The 19985-nt window shown below is 33.5% G+C and overlaps 2 protein-coding genes across 4 annotated transcripts; one reads left to right on the top strand and one right to left on the bottom strand.

Annotated features, from left to right (window-relative positions):
• Positions 1–11021: 11021 nt before the first annotated feature.
• LOC128194121 (uncharacterized) lies at positions 11022–14759 on the top strand. 2 transcript variants are annotated; one of them, XM_052868910.1, is made up of 3 exons: positions 11022–11994; positions 12620–12809; positions 14383–14759. In XM_052868910.1, exons 1-3 carry the CDS (start codon positions 11812–11814, stop codon positions 14439–14441), a joined length of 432 nt encoding a protein of 143 aa, XP_052724870.1. In that variant the 5' UTR covers positions 11022–11811; the 3' UTR covers positions 14442–14759. The 2 variants fall into 2 exon arrangements, with proteins under 2 accessions (XP_052724870.1, XP_052724869.1); XM_052868909.1 differs by having other exon boundaries at positions 12602–12809.
• A 2479-nt stretch (positions 14760–17238) lies between these two features.
• Positions 17239–19567, bottom strand: LOC108347250 (uncharacterized). Of its 2 annotated transcripts, none has more exons than XM_052868908.1 (2): positions 19150–19567; positions 17239–18921 (listed from the first exon to the last, which is right to left on the bottom strand). In XM_052868908.1, exon 2 carries the CDS (start codon positions 18324–18326, stop codon positions 17655–17657), a length of 672 nt encoding a protein of 223 aa, XP_052724868.1. In that variant the 5' UTR covers positions 18327–18921; positions 19150–19567; the 3' UTR covers positions 17239–17654. The 2 variants fall into 2 exon arrangements, with proteins under 2 accessions (XP_052724868.1, XP_017441903.1); XM_017586414.2 differs by having other exon boundaries at positions 17253–18921.
• Between the last annotated feature and the right edge of the window lie 418 nt (positions 19568–19985).

The raw sequence follows: 19985 nt of genomic DNA, 5'->3' as shown, positions 1-19985 counted from the left end.
ATGATTAATTGTCTGAACGTGGAAGCCCCGCCGAATTCGACGTTCAAACATCATTTACTGAAAAAGTAAAAAATCTCTTTGGATTCTGATATGAACTCATTGCTGACTAAACAAAGACATTTCTATGATGAATAATGATATAGGACGTCATCGATCATAAATATAAAATCTCCAGACTTTTTCATCGAATGCACTCAACATTCGACGTGAACAGTATAAATTTAATTTGTGTTGTAGTTGTTTCCACCATAAGAACTAATTGACGTCCAGCCCCCACCAAAAGACGTTAAAGACATCGTTGGAAATAGCACACCATTAGTGTCCCACTACTCCACAGAGTCGGACGTGCTATTGAATGATTAAAAATTAAAAAGAATAAAATATTAAAAATTAGATGATCCGCAAACGAAAATTAAATCCTTATAAAAGCAATACATTGTGTATTTATGATTATTTGTCTAAACATCGAAGCCCCGCTGAATTCGACGTTCAAACATCATTGACTGAAAAAGTAAAAAATCTCTTTGGATTCTGATATGAACTCCTTGCTGACTAAATGAAGACATTTCAATGATGAATAATGATATAGGACGTCATCGATCACAAATATTTGACAAAATCTCCAGAATTTTTCATCACATGCACTCAACATTCGATGTTAAGAGTATAAATTTAATTTGTATGGCAGTTGTTTCCACCATAAGACTAATTGACGTCCAGCCCGCAACAAAAGACGTTAAAAACATCGTTGGAAACAGCAAACCATTAGTGTTCCACTACTCCATAGAGTCAAACGTGCTATTGAATGATTAAAAATTAAAAAGAAAAAAATATTAAAAATTAGATGATTCGCAGACGAAAATTAAATCATTATAAAAGTCGTACATCGTGTATTTATGATTAATTGTCTGAACATTGAAGCCCCACCGAATTCGATGTTAAAATATCATTCACAAGTAAAAAATCTCTTTGGATTCTTATGAACTCCTTGCTGACTAAACGTAGACATTTCTATGATGAATAATGATATAGGACGTCATTGAGCACAATTATTTGAAACAATCTTCAGTATTTCGCATCGAATGCACTCAACGTTCGATGTCAACTTTATAAATTTAATTTGTGTTGTAGTTGTTTCCACCATAAGAAATGAAATAGCTCTGAAATCTAATGGTAGAAGACAACTCCAAGAAATTTTTTTTAAAGGATTCATACATAGTTAAATGATGAAGTTGAACAACATTTTTACATAATTATTTTAGATCTCAAAATTGTTTCAGCATTAAACATATTTTGAACCATATTTCTTTTTCCCAAGCACTTTCCTTACAGTAAGATAACTTAATCATTTCTGTAGTATAAAAAGAATTTTGTTCACTTGAATTTCAAAGGCCACCTTCATACGAACTGAGACATGAATGAGGCACTTTGAAATTCAACCGAGCAAATTGCAATTTAAAGAACAAACATGTTTCAAAATCTAAGGAAAGCAAAATGCCAAGGAGATAAAAAAACATGAATCCTAATATGTTCAATACGGAAACAGGAAGTAAGGGATTACGTGTTGGATGCAATATTTATAGATGAACCGATGACGTACATCGTGTAATTATGACTATCTTGTCTGGACGTCGAAGCCCCTCCGAATTCGACGTTCAAACATCACTCAGAAAAAAAAAACAACAAATTTGAGTTTGATTCATATAAGAACAAATTGGTGTCTCGCCCCCTAGAAATTGTCTACTTTTGAATCACCCGCAAAGAAGGTGTGATTTGGAGGGCTTGAAGTTAAAAAGTTTGATGTGCCCCTCTATATTCAGATAGTTCCACTCTTAATTTTGCTAAGTTAATATAATCGATTCTAAGTAATAAAGAATCGATTCAAAGTGTTATAAATTAAGAAATGCAAATAATGTTATTCATAGTATTTTCCTAATAATGTTATTGATAGTATTTTTTTATATCATAATCATTTATACTAATAACTAATTATAATTATTAAATTATTCAAAATAATTTATCTCAATGTGGCCAATGAAAGTTGTTCTAAGAGTTCGTTTGGTCTTTAATCGTCGTTGACCTTTTAAATCATAATCATTTATACTAATAACTAATTATAATTATTACATTATTCAAAATAATTTATCTCAATGTGGCCAATAAAATTTATTAAACATATCGTTGGTCCATAAGAAAAAAAAAATTGTTTCTAGAATTCTGACAAATCTTTTTCATGACTTTGCCCGTCCGTCTCGACTTTTTTAAATTTTACTTATGATTCATAAGACAAAGATGGAAACGCCACATTATAGGTATAAATGTTTAAGGCACCTAAGAAACCATAAAAGAAATATTTAAGATTCGCCACAAAGATGTTAATCTTTGATCCTACCCTAAGAAACCCTATATATAGTCCTATATCCTACCTTTTGCTCAGACCAGCCCATCCCTACCTTCAACTTATGTTAGTTTGTTTTGACCTTTATTCTTAATCTTCGAACATTCATTTTGGGTCAACCAGTCTCGACCTTAAAATCTAATCTGCCTTAATCTTCGACGCAACCCATTCTGCTTAATTTTTGGTCTAGATCTGTTTAACTATTCCCCATACACGCTGTCTCTTCTTGATATTTGACCTGGTGTGATGCATCTCTGTTGTTAACTTGTCTAAATATTTTTGGATAATTATACTTTGACAACATTTTTTTCTAATTGACCTATCTTCATTTTTGTCCACAATATTCTATCTTAACACCTTTAGTTTATCAGTCAACTTAATTTTTTCTCATACTTAAGGGATTATAATTTAAAAATCAATAAAAGTCTTCTAGTATAATAATACCTATCTTTAGCCTAAAACATTCATTTCAAATTACTTTAAATAATATAATAATATTTATTACGATTTTAATTATTGTGATCTATAACTAAATTCAATTCTCATAAAATATTATTTTTATTATTTTCCATATGAAATTAAATTAATATTTTAAACAAATAAAATTTTATTTTCTTTAAATTTCACCGATAAAAGGACAGAAAAAGGGCGGAAGGCTAAAGAAGAAAAACTCGAATATTGGTAACGTTGCATTTATAATGGGAGGTTATCTTAAAATGTAAATATTATATTAAAATATTTATAAAGGAAATAGAATGGTAATGGGAGCTTATGAGCGGTTTTATAAAGGAAAAAAGAAAAATAGGAGGGCGGGAGGATGAAGAAGAAAACGTCGAATATCCCTAAAATTTGATGTCTTTTTCTAACTCTTTGTCTTATGGCTGACAATTATTACGTCGATGCCCTCTATAATTCGACGTCTCCTTTGTATTTTTTTAAGCTGAGAAGTTATGAAGTTAAGAAGTCGAGATTGTGAAAGACGTTCCTAGAATTCTATTCAGAAATGGCTTCTCCATCGTCATCACCAAGAGGAAAAGAGAAGGTTGCCCGGGTTACAAGACACGCAAGCCTATCTGGATGGATAAGTGATCGAGACATGCAAGCCAAATTTTTCTACTGGACACATATAAAAAATGTAGTTCCTCACAAGTATCTAGACCTGCAATATTTCAAGAAAGAAGGGTTCCTTTTTCAAGAATGGATTGCATATCAAGGGCTTACTGATTTTGTGCAGATGAAAGGACATTGCTATCGAGATTTGGTTGAGGTTTTCTACACAAACCTGAGGGTTGTAAATGGGGTCATTCACTCAAGGGTCAAAGGTGTTAACATTACTATTGACGATATTGTTTGGTTAGATATTGTTGGACTGAAAGCTGAAGGTTTCGATTCTCATATCCGTGATTCTGAGTCAAACAGATTGCTAACAAAGAGAGCTATATATATAAACTGCTTAAGATATCCAGGAAGGTATAGGGTGGATAAGCAATACCTACATGATGGCTTAAACAAGAAGGAGAAAATGATTACTTATCTCCTGACTTGGCTACTGCTACCTGGGAGATTGAACGAGAACAGAATGTCAACAGAAGATGTATTTCTGTTGAATGCTATCAAGACTAGAATCCCAACCAACTGGGTTGCGGTACTAAAACACCACATGATCGCTGCAGGAGATTATTATGCACGCAAATTACCATATGGAGTATTTATCAAGGTGTTGGAACTCCAAGGAGAAGATGTATCTGAAGAAGAAAGAAGAATTGTGTGCAAAAGGTCAGAAGAAATTGGTATACCAAGTTTGTCATCTATTGGGCTGAAAAAGACTGTGAATGGATGGTTCTTCATTGATGAGAACACTGTTGGAAGTCCACCTACTCTTGATCAAGATCATACTGAAGATTCTGATGATGAAGATTCAATGGAATCTTCTGGATAATTATTTTAGAGCCTACTTTTCTATGTTTTTAGTTTTTTATTTTGTAATCATGGCTAGTAAGCCACCTATGGTTTCTGTATTTCTTTCGATTTTAGATTGAAATGAAATGAAGATTTATTTTAGCAAACGATCTGTGAATTGTGAATGTTGATTGCATTGTATGTGGACTAACCCTCAATCTAGTTGAGAATAGAAGATTATGTTGTTCTGATGTTGATCAAAAATTGATCACTGGTTAAAAGTGCAAATTTCAGTACACTGCTAATTTGAATCAATTAAGGAAGAAGCAAAAAGAAAAAATTTCATGTCTGATTTTAAATAAAAAATAATCATAAGAGCGCCACCTTTTGCTATTACGGAAAAAAAAACGTCGAAGCCCTATCGAATAAGACGTTCTATTAATGTGAAGTTAAGAGCTCATCATTAATGCTCCCATTATACTACAATTCCCTTCACGTCACTGCCCCGCTGCCTTCGACGTTCTATGAGAGGGGAAAAACAAAATATATCCAAATGTAGTTCATCGAAATGTACTTTTTGATCCAGCGAAATGCCGCATTTGACGTTAAAACATCATTCAGTGAAAAGGTAATAAATATCTTTAGATTCATTTTAGATGCTATGTTTTAAGGGGGTATAGGACGTCGTTTATCACATAAAATGGATGTGAACAATGAATAAACTTCAGGTCTTTGCATCAAGGGTACTCAACATTTGACATAAACTATGTAAATTGATTCCAAATTTAAATTGTCCATAAGTTGTATCCTCCCTTAGAAAAAATATAGCTCTGAAATCTAACGGAGGAATGCAACTTATGGACAATTTAAAAAAGAATTATACAATTTTAAATGATGAAGTTGAACAACATTTTTATATAATTATTTTAGATCTCAAAATTGTTTCAGCATTAAACATATTGTGAACCATATTTCTTTTTCCTAAGCACTTCCCTTTCAGTAAGATATGTTAACCATTTCTGTACTACAAAAACATTTTGTTAACTTGAACTTTAAAGGGCTCCTTCATATGAAATGATGATCAATGAACCACTTTCAAGTTCAAGTTATCAAATTGCAATGTGAAGAAAAAAAATGCTTGGATATCTAAGGAAAAGAAAATGCAAAGGAGATAAAAAAACATGAATCCTAATATGTTCAATACGAAAACAAGAGGCAGGGATTATGTGAAATGCAAGCTATATTTATAGATGAACTGATGACATACATCGTGCAATTATGCTTAGTAACTGCCACACTCCACCTTCATGTATGAACGTCGAAGCCCTGCCGAATTCGACGTTCAAACATCATTAAGGAAAAATCAATAAATTTCGTTTGATTCATTTAAAAACAAAATGACGTCTCGCTCCCTAAAAATTGTCTACTTTTCAATCACCCATGAAGAAGGGGAGATTTTGAGGGCTTGAAGTTAAAAAGTTTGATGTGCCACTCTATATTCATATAATTTCACTCTCAATTTTCCTAAGTTAATATAATCAATTCTAAGTAATAAAGAATCGATTCAAAGCGTTATAAATTAAGAAATGCAAATGAGTTTTTAATGATTATTTATGGTCATATTAATGACAACATGTCTGGATATTGATCACACGTTTGTTAAAATACTAAAAAGCGAAGCAATAATGCATGAGAGGGGTCAAATTTTTTTTTCTAATAATGTTAATCATAGTATTTTTTGATATCATAATCATTTATACTAATAACTAATTATAATTATTAAATTATTCAAAATAATTTATTTCAATGTGGCCAATAAAAGTTTTTCTAAGAGTTCGTTTGATCTTTGATCGTCGTCGACTTTTTAAATTCGAGTTTTTTATAAACGCTTATGTGGTAGTCGTGATCGGTTCGTTTCAAACATACAGATCCATCTCTTTCATGTCCCAGCCCGTCCATCTCGACTTTTTTAAATTTTTTCTAGAGGTTCATAAGACAAAGATGGAAACACCACAATATACGTATAAATGTTTAAGGCAACCTAAGAAACCCTAAAAGAAATATTTTGCCACAAAGATGTTAATCTTTGATAAGAATTAGAGTTGTAAACCAAGAACCAAAAGAATCCTCTCTGAACGTTGCAAATGCATATTTATGACTTCCAAAATGTCTGCATATGTATTTGGTGTCCCTATATATATATGTATAAATGTTTAAGGCACTTAAGAAACCCTAAAAGAAATATTTGCCACAAAGATGTTAATCTTTGATAACAATTTATTTTATTTCCTATACTAATTATTATTCAGGAGATAGTCCTCTATCCTACCTCTGGCTCGGGTCAGCCCATCCCTACCTTTGGCACAGGCCGACCCATTTCGACCTTCAACTTATGTTATTTTTTCTAGACCTTAAGTCTTACTCTCCGAACATTCATTTTGGGTCAACTAGTCTCCACCGTCAAACTTAACCTGCCTTAATCTTCGACCCAACCCATTCTGTGTTAATTTTTGGTATAGATCTGTCTGACTATTCTCCATACATGTTGTCTCTTTTCGATCTTTGACTTGGTGTAATGCATCTCTATTGTTAACTTGTCGAAATATTTTTTTTCTAACTGAGCTATCTCAATTTTTGTCTACGATATTCTATCTTAACCTTTAGTTTATCAGTCAACTTAAATTTTTCTCAAACTTAAAGTATTATAATTTAAAAATCAATCAAAGTCTTTTAGTATAATCATACCTTTCTTTAACCTAAAACATTAATTTCAAATTACTTTTAATAATATAAAAATATTTATTATGATTTTAATTATTGTGATCTATAACTAAAACACAATTCTCATAAAATATTATTATTATTATTTTCCATATGAAATAAAATTAATATTTTAAAGAAACAAAATTTTATTCTCTTTAAATTTCACCCACAAATCGTTCTTATATTTTATAATATATAAATATTACAAGATAAATTTAAGCAAATTTATATAATATAAAAATAAAAATAAAATTGTAAATCTTATCTTAAAATATAAAGGTAATGGTGGGTTATGGGAGGTTTATAAAGAAAAAAAGCACAGAAAAGGGTGGGAGGCTGAAGAAGAAAACCTCGAATATCCGTAACGTTGCATTTCTAATGGGAGGTTATCTTAAAATGTAAATCTTATATTAAATTATAATGGTACTGGGAGGTGATGAGAGGTTTTAAAAAGGAAAAAAGAGGAGCGAGGATAAAGAAGAAAACATCGTATATCCGCATAATACGACGAATCCTTTGTCTTTTGTCAAACTCTTTGTCTCTAGCTTACAATTACTACGTCAAAGCCTAGTAAAATTCGACGTAACCATTGTATATTTTAAGCTTCGAAGTTGAGAAGTTAAAAACTACTAGATTGTGAAAGACGTTCCAAGAATTCTATCCAGACATGGCTTCTTCATCATCATCATCTAGAAGAAAAGAGACGATTGCCCGGGTTACAAGAAACGCAAACCTATCTGGCTGGATAAGTGATGAAGAGATCCGAGGAAAGTTTTTATTCTAGAGAGTTATAAAATATGTAGTTCCTCACAAGTATCTAGACCTACAATTGTTTAAGAAAGAAGGGTTCCTTTTTCAAGAATGGATTGCATATCAAGGGCTTACTGATTTTGTGCAGTTGAAAGGAGATTGCTATCCAGATTTGGTAGAGGTTTTCTAGAAAAACCTGAGGGTTGTAAATGGTTCATTCACTCAAGGGTCAAAGGTGTTAACATTACTATTGACGATAATGTTTGCTTAGATATTGCTGGACTGAAAGCTAAAGGTTTGGATTCTCATATCCATGATTATGAGTCAAACAGATGGCTAACAAAGAGAGCTATATATATAAACTGCTTAAGATATCCACGAAGGTACACGATGGATAAGAATTACCTACATGATGGCTTAAACAAGGAGGACAAATTGATTCCTTATGTCCTGACTTGGCTACTGCTGCCTGGAAGATTTGTCGAGGACAAAATGTCAACAGAAGATGTATTTCTGTTGAATGCTATCAAGACTAGAATCCCAACCAACTGGGTTGCGGTACTAAAAGTCCACATGATCGTTGTAGGAGATAAATATGCACACAAATTGCCATATGGAGTATTTATCAGCCAGGTGTTGATACTCCAAGGAGTAGATGTATCTGAAGAAGTCAGACTTGTGTGCAACAAGTCACAAGAAATTGGTATACTAAGTCCGTTTTCTATTGGGTTGGAAAGGACTGTGAATGGATGGTTCTTCAGAGATGAGCTAATTGTTGGAAGTACACCTACCCCTGTTGCAGATCATACTGCCTTCACTCCAAAAACTGATTTTGAGAAATATGTTGTTGATCAATTTAGGAAGAAGTCTGAAAGGGATGAGAGAGTTGAAGATACTCTTTTCAGATGGGAGAAGAAGGGAAACAAGAATTGCATTGGCTTTGAAACTGAAGATTTTGATGATGAGTCAACTAATGTAGATTGAATGGAATCTTCTTCGTAAGAATAGGGACTACTTTTCTATGTGGATTTTTTTTTATATTTTGTAATCAAGGCATTAACTCACCTCTTGTTTTATGTACTGCTTCGGTTTTATTTTGAAATGAAATGAAGATTTATTTTAGTAAATGATATGTGAATTGTGAATGTTGATTGCATTGTATGTGGACTTACCCTCAATCTAGTTGAGAAGAGAAGATTAAGCAGTTCTAATATTGATAAAAAACTGATCACTGGTTTAAAAGTGCAAATTTCAGTACACTGCTAACTTGAATCGATTAAGGAAGGAGTAAAAAGAAAAAATTTCATGTATGATTTTAAAGAAAGAAGAATCATAAGAGCGTCACATTTTGCTATTGGCGGAAGAAAAAAACGTCGAAGGCCCATCGAATACGACGTTCTATGAAGCACACAATTATTGCTCCCAAGTACTTCAATTCCCTTCACGTCCCAGCCCGATAGCCTACGACGTTCTATGGGAGGGCAGAAAAGAAAAAAGATCCGAAAGTATGGTACTTTTTGGCGGAAGAACAAAACGTCGAATTCCAACCGAACTCGACGTTCTATTAATGCTCTCGTGTTTAAAAGAAAAAACTAAAAAGAATTAAAAAGGTATAAACTTTTGGCTTTTGATACTACGTCTAAGCCCCTTCAAATTCGACGTAACCTTTGCAATTTATAAGAAAAAATTAATAAAAAAAGGCGCGTTGTTTTAAGAGGAAACGTCGAATGGTCATAACATCAAATTTTTGTTGTATGCGAAGTAAAAGTTTTTTAAAAAGTAAGATATTAGAAAACTGGTTTCTGTATTTCAGGTTTGGTTAAATGAGCTAAACCGAATCAAATCTAAAAAAAAACACTGAAGGTAACGTCGAAGTATACACCGTTCGACGTTCAAACATCAATAGTAATGTCCAATATCAACAAGTTCGACGTTAACCTTACGTCAATCCCCCTACACTTGACGTCAAATATGCCTTTAAATATAAATATTTATTCAAATATTACTCAAAATTTGACGTCCTCTTTGAACTTCAACGTGAACATTACGTCCATTATCTTCCTCAACAACGTTAGCTTTACGTCACTTCCCTCGTACATAAGACGACAAATCTTACTATAACAACGTTAGGTTTACGTCTATTCTCGATCCCCTCGACATCAAATTGTCCTATAAACGTCGCCTAGTGATATTCGACGTAAAAGTTACGTCACCAGCTATGACGTCGGTTGTGAATGCGTCGTTAAAAGCCAAAAATAACCGACGTAATACGCTGTTTTTGTACTAGGGATTCAAATTTTGAATTGGAAGGTTGATATTCCAAATCGTGAATCCTATCGTTTTGTGCATTATAAGAATCATGATCAATAATAAGAACATAACATATATAACTTTTAACAAGGACATGCAAAGCACACATATTCAGGCTGAATAACCAAATATATAACACTAAAAGCAATGTAACATAGAGAAGCACGACAAACCCCATTCACAAAAGACACAACTTACCTCTACGGCAGCGACAACCCTAGATGTATTAGCACCTCCGATACCCTCTCTCGCGAAGCCCTTGTCACGTAGCGAAAGTCACTTCGTCACACAGCCCCTGGATTAGCCTCCCTCGCCAGCTAGAAGTTCTGCCCACGCCACGACACCAACCCCTAACGCAGCGACAACACATCCTCACACCGCTAAACCACCATCATAGAGAAAGAGGAGCTCGACAAAGTGAGAAACAATGGAAAGTGAGGAACAATGGATATAGAGATTAGGACGAGGGAAAGTGGAAAGCGGGGAAGGTTCGCGAGGAGAGTATTTGGGAAAATGGAAGAGGAAAAATCCAAATTTTAATTTCATTAAGTGAATGTCTATACCGACGGGCAAAAGCCTTCGGTAAATTCGTTGCCCAATACCAAAGGACAAAAGCCTTCGGTAATCACCATCTTACATGATCGTCGCTAAATCCTTCGGTATATCAACTTTATCGACGGCTTAGAGGCCTTCGGTAATAATCCTTCGGTAATCAACGCGTAGTGATATATATATATATATATATATATATATATAAACTTTATTTTTAGTTGATTTTAAAACTCACTACAGGAAAGAGCGTAATTACCGACGGGAATTTACCGACGGCCTTTAGGCCTACTGTAAAGTGTTGGTCACATAATATACCGAAGGCAGGTAGGCCTTCGGTAATGTCAGCGATTAGAAATTTGGTTTTTTTTCTCCGAATTCCCCAATTTCAGAATTCCCTCGTCTCCCCATCCCTCGTCTCTTCAATTTCAGAAATCCCTCTCTCCCCTTCCCTGGTCTGTTCGTCATCACCGTAAGGCGAAGTTGGTCACCCTAAGCCATTGTCGTGTTGCTAACGCGGAGGTGGGTTCGTTGGTGGCTATTACTTTGGAGGGTGGTGACTCGTGGAAGTTGGTGTTTGCGTTAGGGGTGGTGGCGGTCAGTCGGTTCGACATTGTGGTTTGACGATGCGAGTTTAGTGGTGTGGATGTTGACGGAGGTTCGTTGCTGGGTGGCGCTCTTCCATTCCCTACTCTCTGTTCGAAGCGGTTCGTTGGTTTGAAGCGTGAGGTTGTCGCCCTAAGGCAGTTTGAAGTGGTTGGTGTTGCAGACGCTGACGGCGGTTCGTTGGTGGCTGGTTTGTGGCTAGGGTTCGTGTTTTGGTCCTTGTGAGTGTTGCGACAGAGGTAGGGGTTGTTGGGGTTGGCATGTCGAGGGCGTTGCAGTGAAGTAGTGTTGGACTGAAATTGACTGAAAGAGGAAGGTTATTGGGTTTGGCTCCAGCGATGCTGATTCAAATGACTAGAAAAAGAAGATGGGCGAATCCAACGTTGGTAGTGAGAGTGTTGGTGCTGGTGGAGGGAGACCAAGGCTTGTTCTGCAACCTCAGTCTCTGTCGGTGTCCAATAAAGGGGGGGATGGGAATATGGGGAAACCTAAGGGGTTAGTCCATTCGGAGAAGCGAGGCTAAGGTAACAAACCTGATGGGATTGCCTCAAGGATTGTATTTCTTGGTGAGGAATAAAAATCACTTTGATGAATTGAAGAAAGCTATGCTACCTGACTTTTTGTGGACCAAACCTGAGGGTTTCCCGGATGAGCTTCCACTGTATGAACTGCTCAGATCTGATTGTCGGCAGCTTGCGAAGCAACTTTCGTGCCACCAGGTATGTGGCAATTGGTGATTGCCTACATTTCTTTTGAATTTTGCATTGGTTTACGGAGTTTCTTAAAGTCTGTGAATTATGTTGTACATGATCAAATAGTTTTCTAGTTAGATTGTGAAATGAAACACAGTCAGTGAGGAGATGAGAGATGTGTTTATTAGGATGAACGTCAGGGTTTATGCTACTGTTTTTAATAGATAACTGTGTTAAATTTGGATTTTGCTTTGAAGCAGGAATTATTATTTAAACACAGTTTATTTGGTTTGTATAAAGTAATAATATATCCATCCGCTTCACAATGATCACATATTGTCTGGTACTTTTGTCTCTACTGAATAAGTGAACAAAATGTTGTTTATTCCTAATAGCATCATAGTATGGGATTTGTGTATCTGGTATCAAAGCTTTGACTTATTTCTGTGCTTTATTATCTTAACATCTACTGGTTGAGTTACAAAATTAGTTTAGCTTTTGATTGATTCTATATATTGATAAGTCTAATGTAGAATGATATTATATCATTAATTGTGTAACACTAATATCAGTCTTATTTCTAATTAGAATCTGAACTAATACTCCATGAATATTGTATATCCTGTTTTACAAGTGTATCACGTTCTTGAAGGACATTGCAAGTGATGGTTGCTTCAGCCTTGGTATGTTGGCCCGTATGGAACCTACTTTGTGTGAAAAGAATGTCTGGATGTATCCACGATTATTTTGGAAAACTGGACTGCTTGGACAGGTGTTGTACCTTGAAGCACATGCTATTGGAATCTCAGCAACCGGAATTGGTTGCTTCTTTGATGACCCTGGTATGATTCTTTGTTCACCACTGCTTTGAGAACTTTTATGGTTTGCTTTCAGGATTATGTTATTGGTAGTTTCATTTGGATGAAGCAAAAGCCATATTAATTCGTATAAGTTACAATTTTAATTGGAAATTACAAGGGCTTATGTGTTATGTAGAGTTTATGAATGTTTTGGGTGATTTGATTGAAATGAATTGGATGATGTTCCGAAAACTATGGCCTTATATAAGTGCTATTGGATGCATCTCTGTTTCGGAATCTAAAAGCCTTGGATTAAATGCAATTGGAAGAACAATACTTCTTTTTCCCATGATTTGAAAAGTCCACACATCTTTTCACTTTTGATCAATTATTGATGTGGTTGAACGTTTATCTTAATTGCTTTTTTGCATGAATAATTGGAAGCATTGTACCGTAAATATCAATTCCAACTGTAATTGATTTGATTGGCATGGTTATAGATAGATGTACATGATTCATAGGTCAAAATTAACCTGTGAAATACTAAATGAGTTGATTTATATAAATGAAGTTTGAAGAAATTTATTTGCTTAAATTTCTATAAAAATAGATTTATTCAAGAAGAAGTACATTAATAAATTAAGTAATATATTAAGTAATAAATTAAGATGTTTGGCCTATTATCGAGAAAAGACCTATTCATATATTAATGGAAAGATATTTATAGTGCATCATTAATATTATTTTTAAAAGTTGAATTTAACTCGTATGGAATATTGAACTTTTTTGACTTTATCAAAGTAAAAGTAACTGAATCTTATAATAAATATGAAAAACGTAATTGATTGGTTGCATATGCTTCTCTTGTGTATCGTTTCAAGTTGGCTTTATATTCCTTTATTGCTATTTTTTCCAATAAATCTGATTGATTAAAATATTAGTGAATATAATATTTAAGTTAATTAGATTTTTCTAGTAAGATCGAGTTTGATTGTTGCACAGATAAAGAGATGAGATATGAGTGTATAAATCAAATTTTGTATTTGATTTTATCAAATATAGCGTTTTGTGAATTTCGATAGGAGTATAAATTAATATTTAAATTTTGATTTTATTTATAATTCAACCAAGTGCTCAGAATTATTACGTGCACGTATGAAATTGTAGCAAGTATAAGTAGCACGTCTGAAATTGTTACGTGTCTCGTGCTCATCAAATGTTGATCCTTACACTTATATATGTCCTTCTTCATATGATACGTGTCTCTTCATATGATACGTGTCTCTGCAAATTGTTACGTGTCTTTGCATATGATACTACATATGTAAGAGGTGCTATATTAATTACTTTATTGTCAGTTTAAGTAGGTTTTAAACCCCTCTCTTGCATATCTTACCCATTATATTTGCTAATTATGTGGGCATAAAGCTATTTGTGTCTTGTTTATTTTTCAATACTAAAGTCTTGCATCATAAATTTCAATTCTATTCTCTACCAATCTTTTATGATTCTACATCTTAACTGATTTTTCTGATCATACTTTCTTGTCAACCATCATAATTGAGTGTTTGGTTATGGGTAATTGATCTGAAAATTGCATCTTCTCATCTTGCAGAAGTAACCGTTTTACTTATGTTCAGAACAGAACAATATTTGTGTCTTTGGGTGCTGTGAGCAGTGATTTAGTTGAAGAGAGTGTGGAAGGTGATGACCTAATGAGCAAAATCTTGAGGCTAAGACTCCCCAAGCGAAGCGCCACAAACATTCTTCAGAAATGGGTCCTTCAAGGGAATCCTGTTACGCTCTCTCAGCTTCAAGATATTTCCAAAGAGCTTCGAAGATCACAAAGGAAAGTAGTGCAATTGCTGTTTGTTTTGTCATATCATGCAGTATGTATCAGATTCGTTTGGTTAATTGTAGGTGTAGTGCATTAGGAATTCAATTTTGTACGTTGTTATTATTCGATCAAATTGACCTGTCTGCTTAAGTGGTCGGTGAACTTGTTCTAGTGCATTCACAAATTGTGTTTTTTTTTAATTGGATAAGTGCAGATTTTTCAGAGAAATAAATGAGCTGTTATAGTGAATTGGAATTTGCCTTGTAATAAATGAGTTGTTATAGAGAAATAAATGAGCTGTTATGTGATACTGTCTTTCGGTAATTACCGAAGGCTTTTGCCCTTCGGTAATTACCGAAGGCCATAGGCCGTCGGTAATGGTTAGCGACAACATGTTTACCGACGGTCTAATAGCCGTCGCTAATCCCTCGGTAAATTGTCATTATCGACGGCTTTTGGATGTTACCGAAGGATTCTGGCCTTCGGTAATGCCCTCCTTTTTTGTAGTGACTCCAATACAAAAGAAGAGATATGAGAAAAATATATATGAATTTATTCTTTTTAATACTAAGTGTAGATTGAAGACTAATGAACAATATGTCCTAATCTAATTACTCAAACTAAACAAGTATACTATGTTAAAGACACCAAAGTTCATAATTGGCTAGTAGTACTAAACTTCAAGATTTATATGACAGTCGCAGAAGATATAAATGAGGTGTGCTTAAGCAAATGATTACATTTTACTCAATCCCATTTATATATAAGTAACTTACTTCGTTCCATAATTAATGAAAATCCAAGATACTTATTTGATGATAATAATAACAAAATGATGATGAAAGTATTGATTTAATAAACGAAAAAAAAATACTAATTTATTATTATTATATATAATCCTGTTAATTAAACTTTATTATCAGTTATATATATATATTTTCTAAAGATCTATATTTAAATGGATCCTATTTTATCTAATGATTTTTCATATATATATATATATATATATATATATATATATATATATATATACTAAAAAACTACTAATTTATTATTGTTTTTAATAATCTTATTAATTAAACTTTATTATTAGTTATAACTTCAAAAGGTATAAAAATAGTAAATAATTTTTGTATTGAATTTAAAAAAAAAAACTAATACTAACTCAATGCAACAAAAATCTCAAATTAAACAAAATAAATTAATATATTTAAGCATATAATTAATCACATATTCAACATAAAAATTAAATAAAATACTATAAAAGTATAGACTTATATTAAAAATAAATTTTAAATATAATAATAAAAACGTGAAAACCTGAGCAATAATAGAACAAGAATACCTAGGACTTGGAGAACTATATAATCCTAACACTTAAACACAAATAATTATATAATTCATAAAAATTTAAATTGTATGCTAATAATAATATTGTTTTTACTTTACATTAATTTTCATTTATAATAAAAGTATACATTTATTTTTAAAATTTATTTGAATGGTATTTCTATAGTAAATAAAAGTAAAACAAGTTAAGATATAATTAATTAATCCAGGCTAGGATTTTTCTAATTCTAGCTTTTTGCCTTATCCTCCTAAGTTTCCACTACTGTCCTAGGTACAATTAAATTACTTGGAGAATGAACCATAAAAAATTGATACGAACAAAATGAACCAAACAAGAACAAGATAAATAAAAAAGCACAAAAGAAAACGAAGAGAATCACTCACTACGAAGACAGCGGAGAGTGGATTTTCTCTAGAACTATGGTGGCGTGGAGTGTCGGCGAATGCCATTGGAGAATGGAGAAAGTAAACGACGAACGAAAATGAATGACACTGTGGTGGCGTTCAGTGACGAAGGGAGTTGCAAGGAAGATATACACTGGTCCCCCCAAAGGAGAAAGAAGAAAAAAACACTTCACTACTCAGTTTTGAAGTGTTTCACACTGGAATGAACGTAAGTCCAGTCAACCTAGGATAACTTTGTTGCTCAACCACGACCAAGATATGTGGAGAACGATATTTCGTTTATATAAATTTCACAAAAATAAGAATATTTAAAACCAAGAATTTATGATCAAAGTTGGAGTGCAACGTACAAAATAAAACATTGAAAATCAGATATCTCCAATCTTAGATTTTAGAAATAAATTTTAAATTCAGTTTAATTTTAATATTTGTATCTATTTATGATAAATTCATCTTATTCTTAATTGACGAAAAATCTCTAATATATTTCTTTATAATGAAAGGTATATATTTCTTTATAATAAATAGTTTGACTGTGATCATTCAATTATGTTAGGAATTTAGTTTTATAGATTAATTAACCTCGAATTCAGTACACAGAATGCAAACAATTTATATCCAATAAAAATTAACACTAAAAAATCTGCGTAGTGAATTTAGAATAAACAACTTTTCAAACGTGTACGTGAGGTTTCCATTTAGAAAACTTAATTCAAGTTAGAAAATCCAGAAAAGAAGAAAATTATATTTTAATACCTTGGAGATTATACACGAAAACGTGTGTTCATCATTTGGGCACAGTGACAAGCTTTCAGTGGTCGCGAGTTTTGGAAAAAAATTGAGACAAAGAATGATCTAAATTCCAGTTAACAGTTAACTATACAATAAATTCAGTATTTCCAAACTGAATTATTAAACAGTATAATTAGTTTTTAGTAAAAATAGTTTAAGTTTTTAAGTACAGAACCGTATTGATAAATTATAGTTTATGATTTTTAAGTGAACTGTACCCAGCCCTACTTACATTAGATCCTATCAGTGTCTCCCTTTTCCAAGCATTGATATACGTTCCCTGATGACCACAAAAATCAGCAAACTCCTTAGAAGTGAACTCTCCACCTCTATTTGTTCTGAGACAAGTGATGAAGGTTCCAGCTTCTTTCTCAACATAAACTTTGAATTTTTTGAATGTTGTGAACGCTTCAGACTTCTCATGTAAAAAATAGATCCAAGCTTTTCGTGAATAATCGTCGATGAAGCTTAGAAAGTACCTTTTTCTTGGAGTTGTCCTAAGCTTAAGAGATTGGTCTTGAGTTCAGGGACATAGTATACGTCTGACCACGACCACGACCACCACTCCTGCGAAGACCTCGACCTGCTATTAGTTTGTTATCATGAGTAACTTTCAACACCTGCTCATTTGGTTGAGAGTCTTCCATTCTTTGTTCGTGGACGAGTAGGCTCCCGTGAAGTTCATCCATACTAAGGGTATTCAAATCATTTGATTCCTCAATTGAACACACGACATAATTAAATTTTGAGGTTAGTGATCTGAGAATCTTGCTAACCACCATGCTTGAGTCGATCACTTCACCATTGGATTTCATTTTATTAACGACACCGAGAGTACGTCCCAAATAACTGTCCACTTTTTCACCTTCCTTCATTCCCAACAACTCGAATTCACGACGCAATGTTTGTAGTTGAGCACGTTTGACCCTTGTGGATCCACGGTATTTTTGTTGCATAGATTGCCATATTGCTTGTGATGAGCTTTTGTCTAGAATTGTTTCTAGAATTTCCCGATCAATGGCTTGAAACAAATAATTCTTCACTTTCAAGTCCTTTAAAGTAGCCTCAGCCACGTTCTTCCTCTCTGCTTCACTAGGCGTGATTCCAAGCTTTGGAATTCCATCCTCTACAAGCTGCCACATTTCCTTACTTCGTAGAAAGTTCTCCATCGTCATAGACCAAAAATCATAATGGCCATCGATCAAACCTCGGAATGGTTGCCTGAACAAATTTTTCAGACGACATATTGATCTTTTGGTTCTATTCTCACACTTGCAATGATTTCACACCTCACTGTATAAGAAATTCACTGGTGTTTCACTCCTCACACTATCAATGGTATATTTCACACTAGGTATGGAGAATACTTGTTTCTTTTACTGTAACGTCAGGCTTATAAATAGCCTTAAAACAGAATTTAACTACTGCATAGCAGTTACACACGTAAAACATAAAATAACACAAAAGTAGACTAGTCTTAAGCAACTAAATAAAAGACTCGTTCTCTCTAATAAATAGTAGAATTATTTAAATATAAAACTAACTAACAGTATTTACTATAACATATAACGAAATACAGAAACAAGAATCGCTCTCAACAAGGTTCAAGAGCCTATTTATATAAGCTCTCTTATCCCGTCTTTCCTAACCGCTCTCGTTTTCCCGCTTTTCTATCCTCTTATCTTAGATCCCATCAGTATCTCCCTTTTCCAAGCATTGATATACGTTCCCTCATTTGCCTGCAAAAACGCATGAGCCGCCTTCGGAAACCTACATCAAACAACAACTCAATGAAAGTAATATACATATATATAGTTGGTCTTTGATTTCTCGTATAGTTGCTATGAGTGAACCTGATTGAAATATAGTTGATGAAAAAAATTGATTACAAATACATGTTCAATTTGAGAATAATCGAGAACTATAAGAACACAGTAATTGATTAACAAGAATGATGGAAACAACAGCATACAGTAATTGATTAGGAAGTAGAAGAACCTTTTTGATGCTGCAAGTGGAGCATCTCCTTTTGATCTGTTGCAGTCTGAACTTTCATGATGGTGTGGAGAAGCTCACGAAAGGAGTCATCAAATGCCTGAAGTTGAGCCATGTAAGACTTGGAATTCCAGCGGACATTGGAGCACCGCTTCAGAAGCTTGATTCCCTCTTCCATTTTCTTTATGAGTGGTTCCAGCTCCTCCTTTGGGCGTCCCATCTCGTTGTTGAGACGTTCCATCTTTCTGATGTTAGGTTCTATCGACTTTAGGGTGGATTCCAGGTTGCCCAAGTCGAAGGCTTTCTTCTTCTTGAACATGGAGGAATTATTCTTCATTGCTTCTGCTATGGCTTTTAGCAACGCAGCCAACACAATTGCCACACCTTGCGCTGCTATTGTGCCGTCCATATTCACGCTTAGCAGGAATCAACAACAACCAACACAAACTACATATATATAGATGAACCAACCAGGCATTCTCAAGCAAACGCGTCTTACAAGAGTCACTAGTTGCATGTTTCATTCTTAAAATTTCTACACGAAAATACTAAGTCTTTTCTTTAAGTAACTTTTTTCTATATTTTTTTTCTCAAAAATAATACTTTTTATAAAGACTTTCTTTTTAAATGAACCTATAAGAATATTATTTCTCCTAAAGAAATCCAAACTATATAGTCAGAAGTTAACGCTGCTGTTGGAAATTTCATCATAATTTCCTCTGTGTAAACTTAAATTAGGAACTAAGCAAAAATATAAAATAATAGCACCAACATTCATGATAATACCTTCTTTATTTGAGGAAGAAAAATATCATAGGGCCATAGAGTTATTAAAACTT

Source organism: Vigna angularis, chromosome 9, assembly GCF_016808095.1.
Source record: "Vigna angularis cultivar LongXiaoDou No.4 chromosome 9, ASM1680809v1, whole genome shotgun sequence".
Lineage (NCBI taxonomy): Eukaryota > Viridiplantae > Streptophyta > Magnoliopsida > Fabales > Fabaceae > Vigna > Vigna angularis.
Note: the sequence above shows the minus strand (reverse complement) of the source record. Positions and strands in the feature narration are given on the sequence as shown.

Bases quoted from the DNA above. Each gene is read 5' to 3' on its own strand.
- LOC128194121 (XM_052868909.1), top strand. From the start codon at position 11,812: ATGGGATTGCCTCAAGGATTGTATTTCTTGGTGAGGAATAAAAATCAC. The intron at 11,995-12,601 runs GTATGTGGCAAT...CTGTTTTACAAG, and splicing joins AGCAACTTTCGTGCCACCAG to TGTATCACGTTCTTGAAGGA. The intron at 12,810-14,382 runs GTATGATTCTTT...CTCATCTTGCAG, and splicing joins TTGCTTCTTTGATGACCCTG to AAGTAACCGTTTTACTTATG.
- LOC108347250 (XM_052868908.1), bottom strand. From the start codon at position 18,326: ATGACGATGGAGAACTTTCTACGAAGTAAGGAAATGTGGCAGCTTGTA.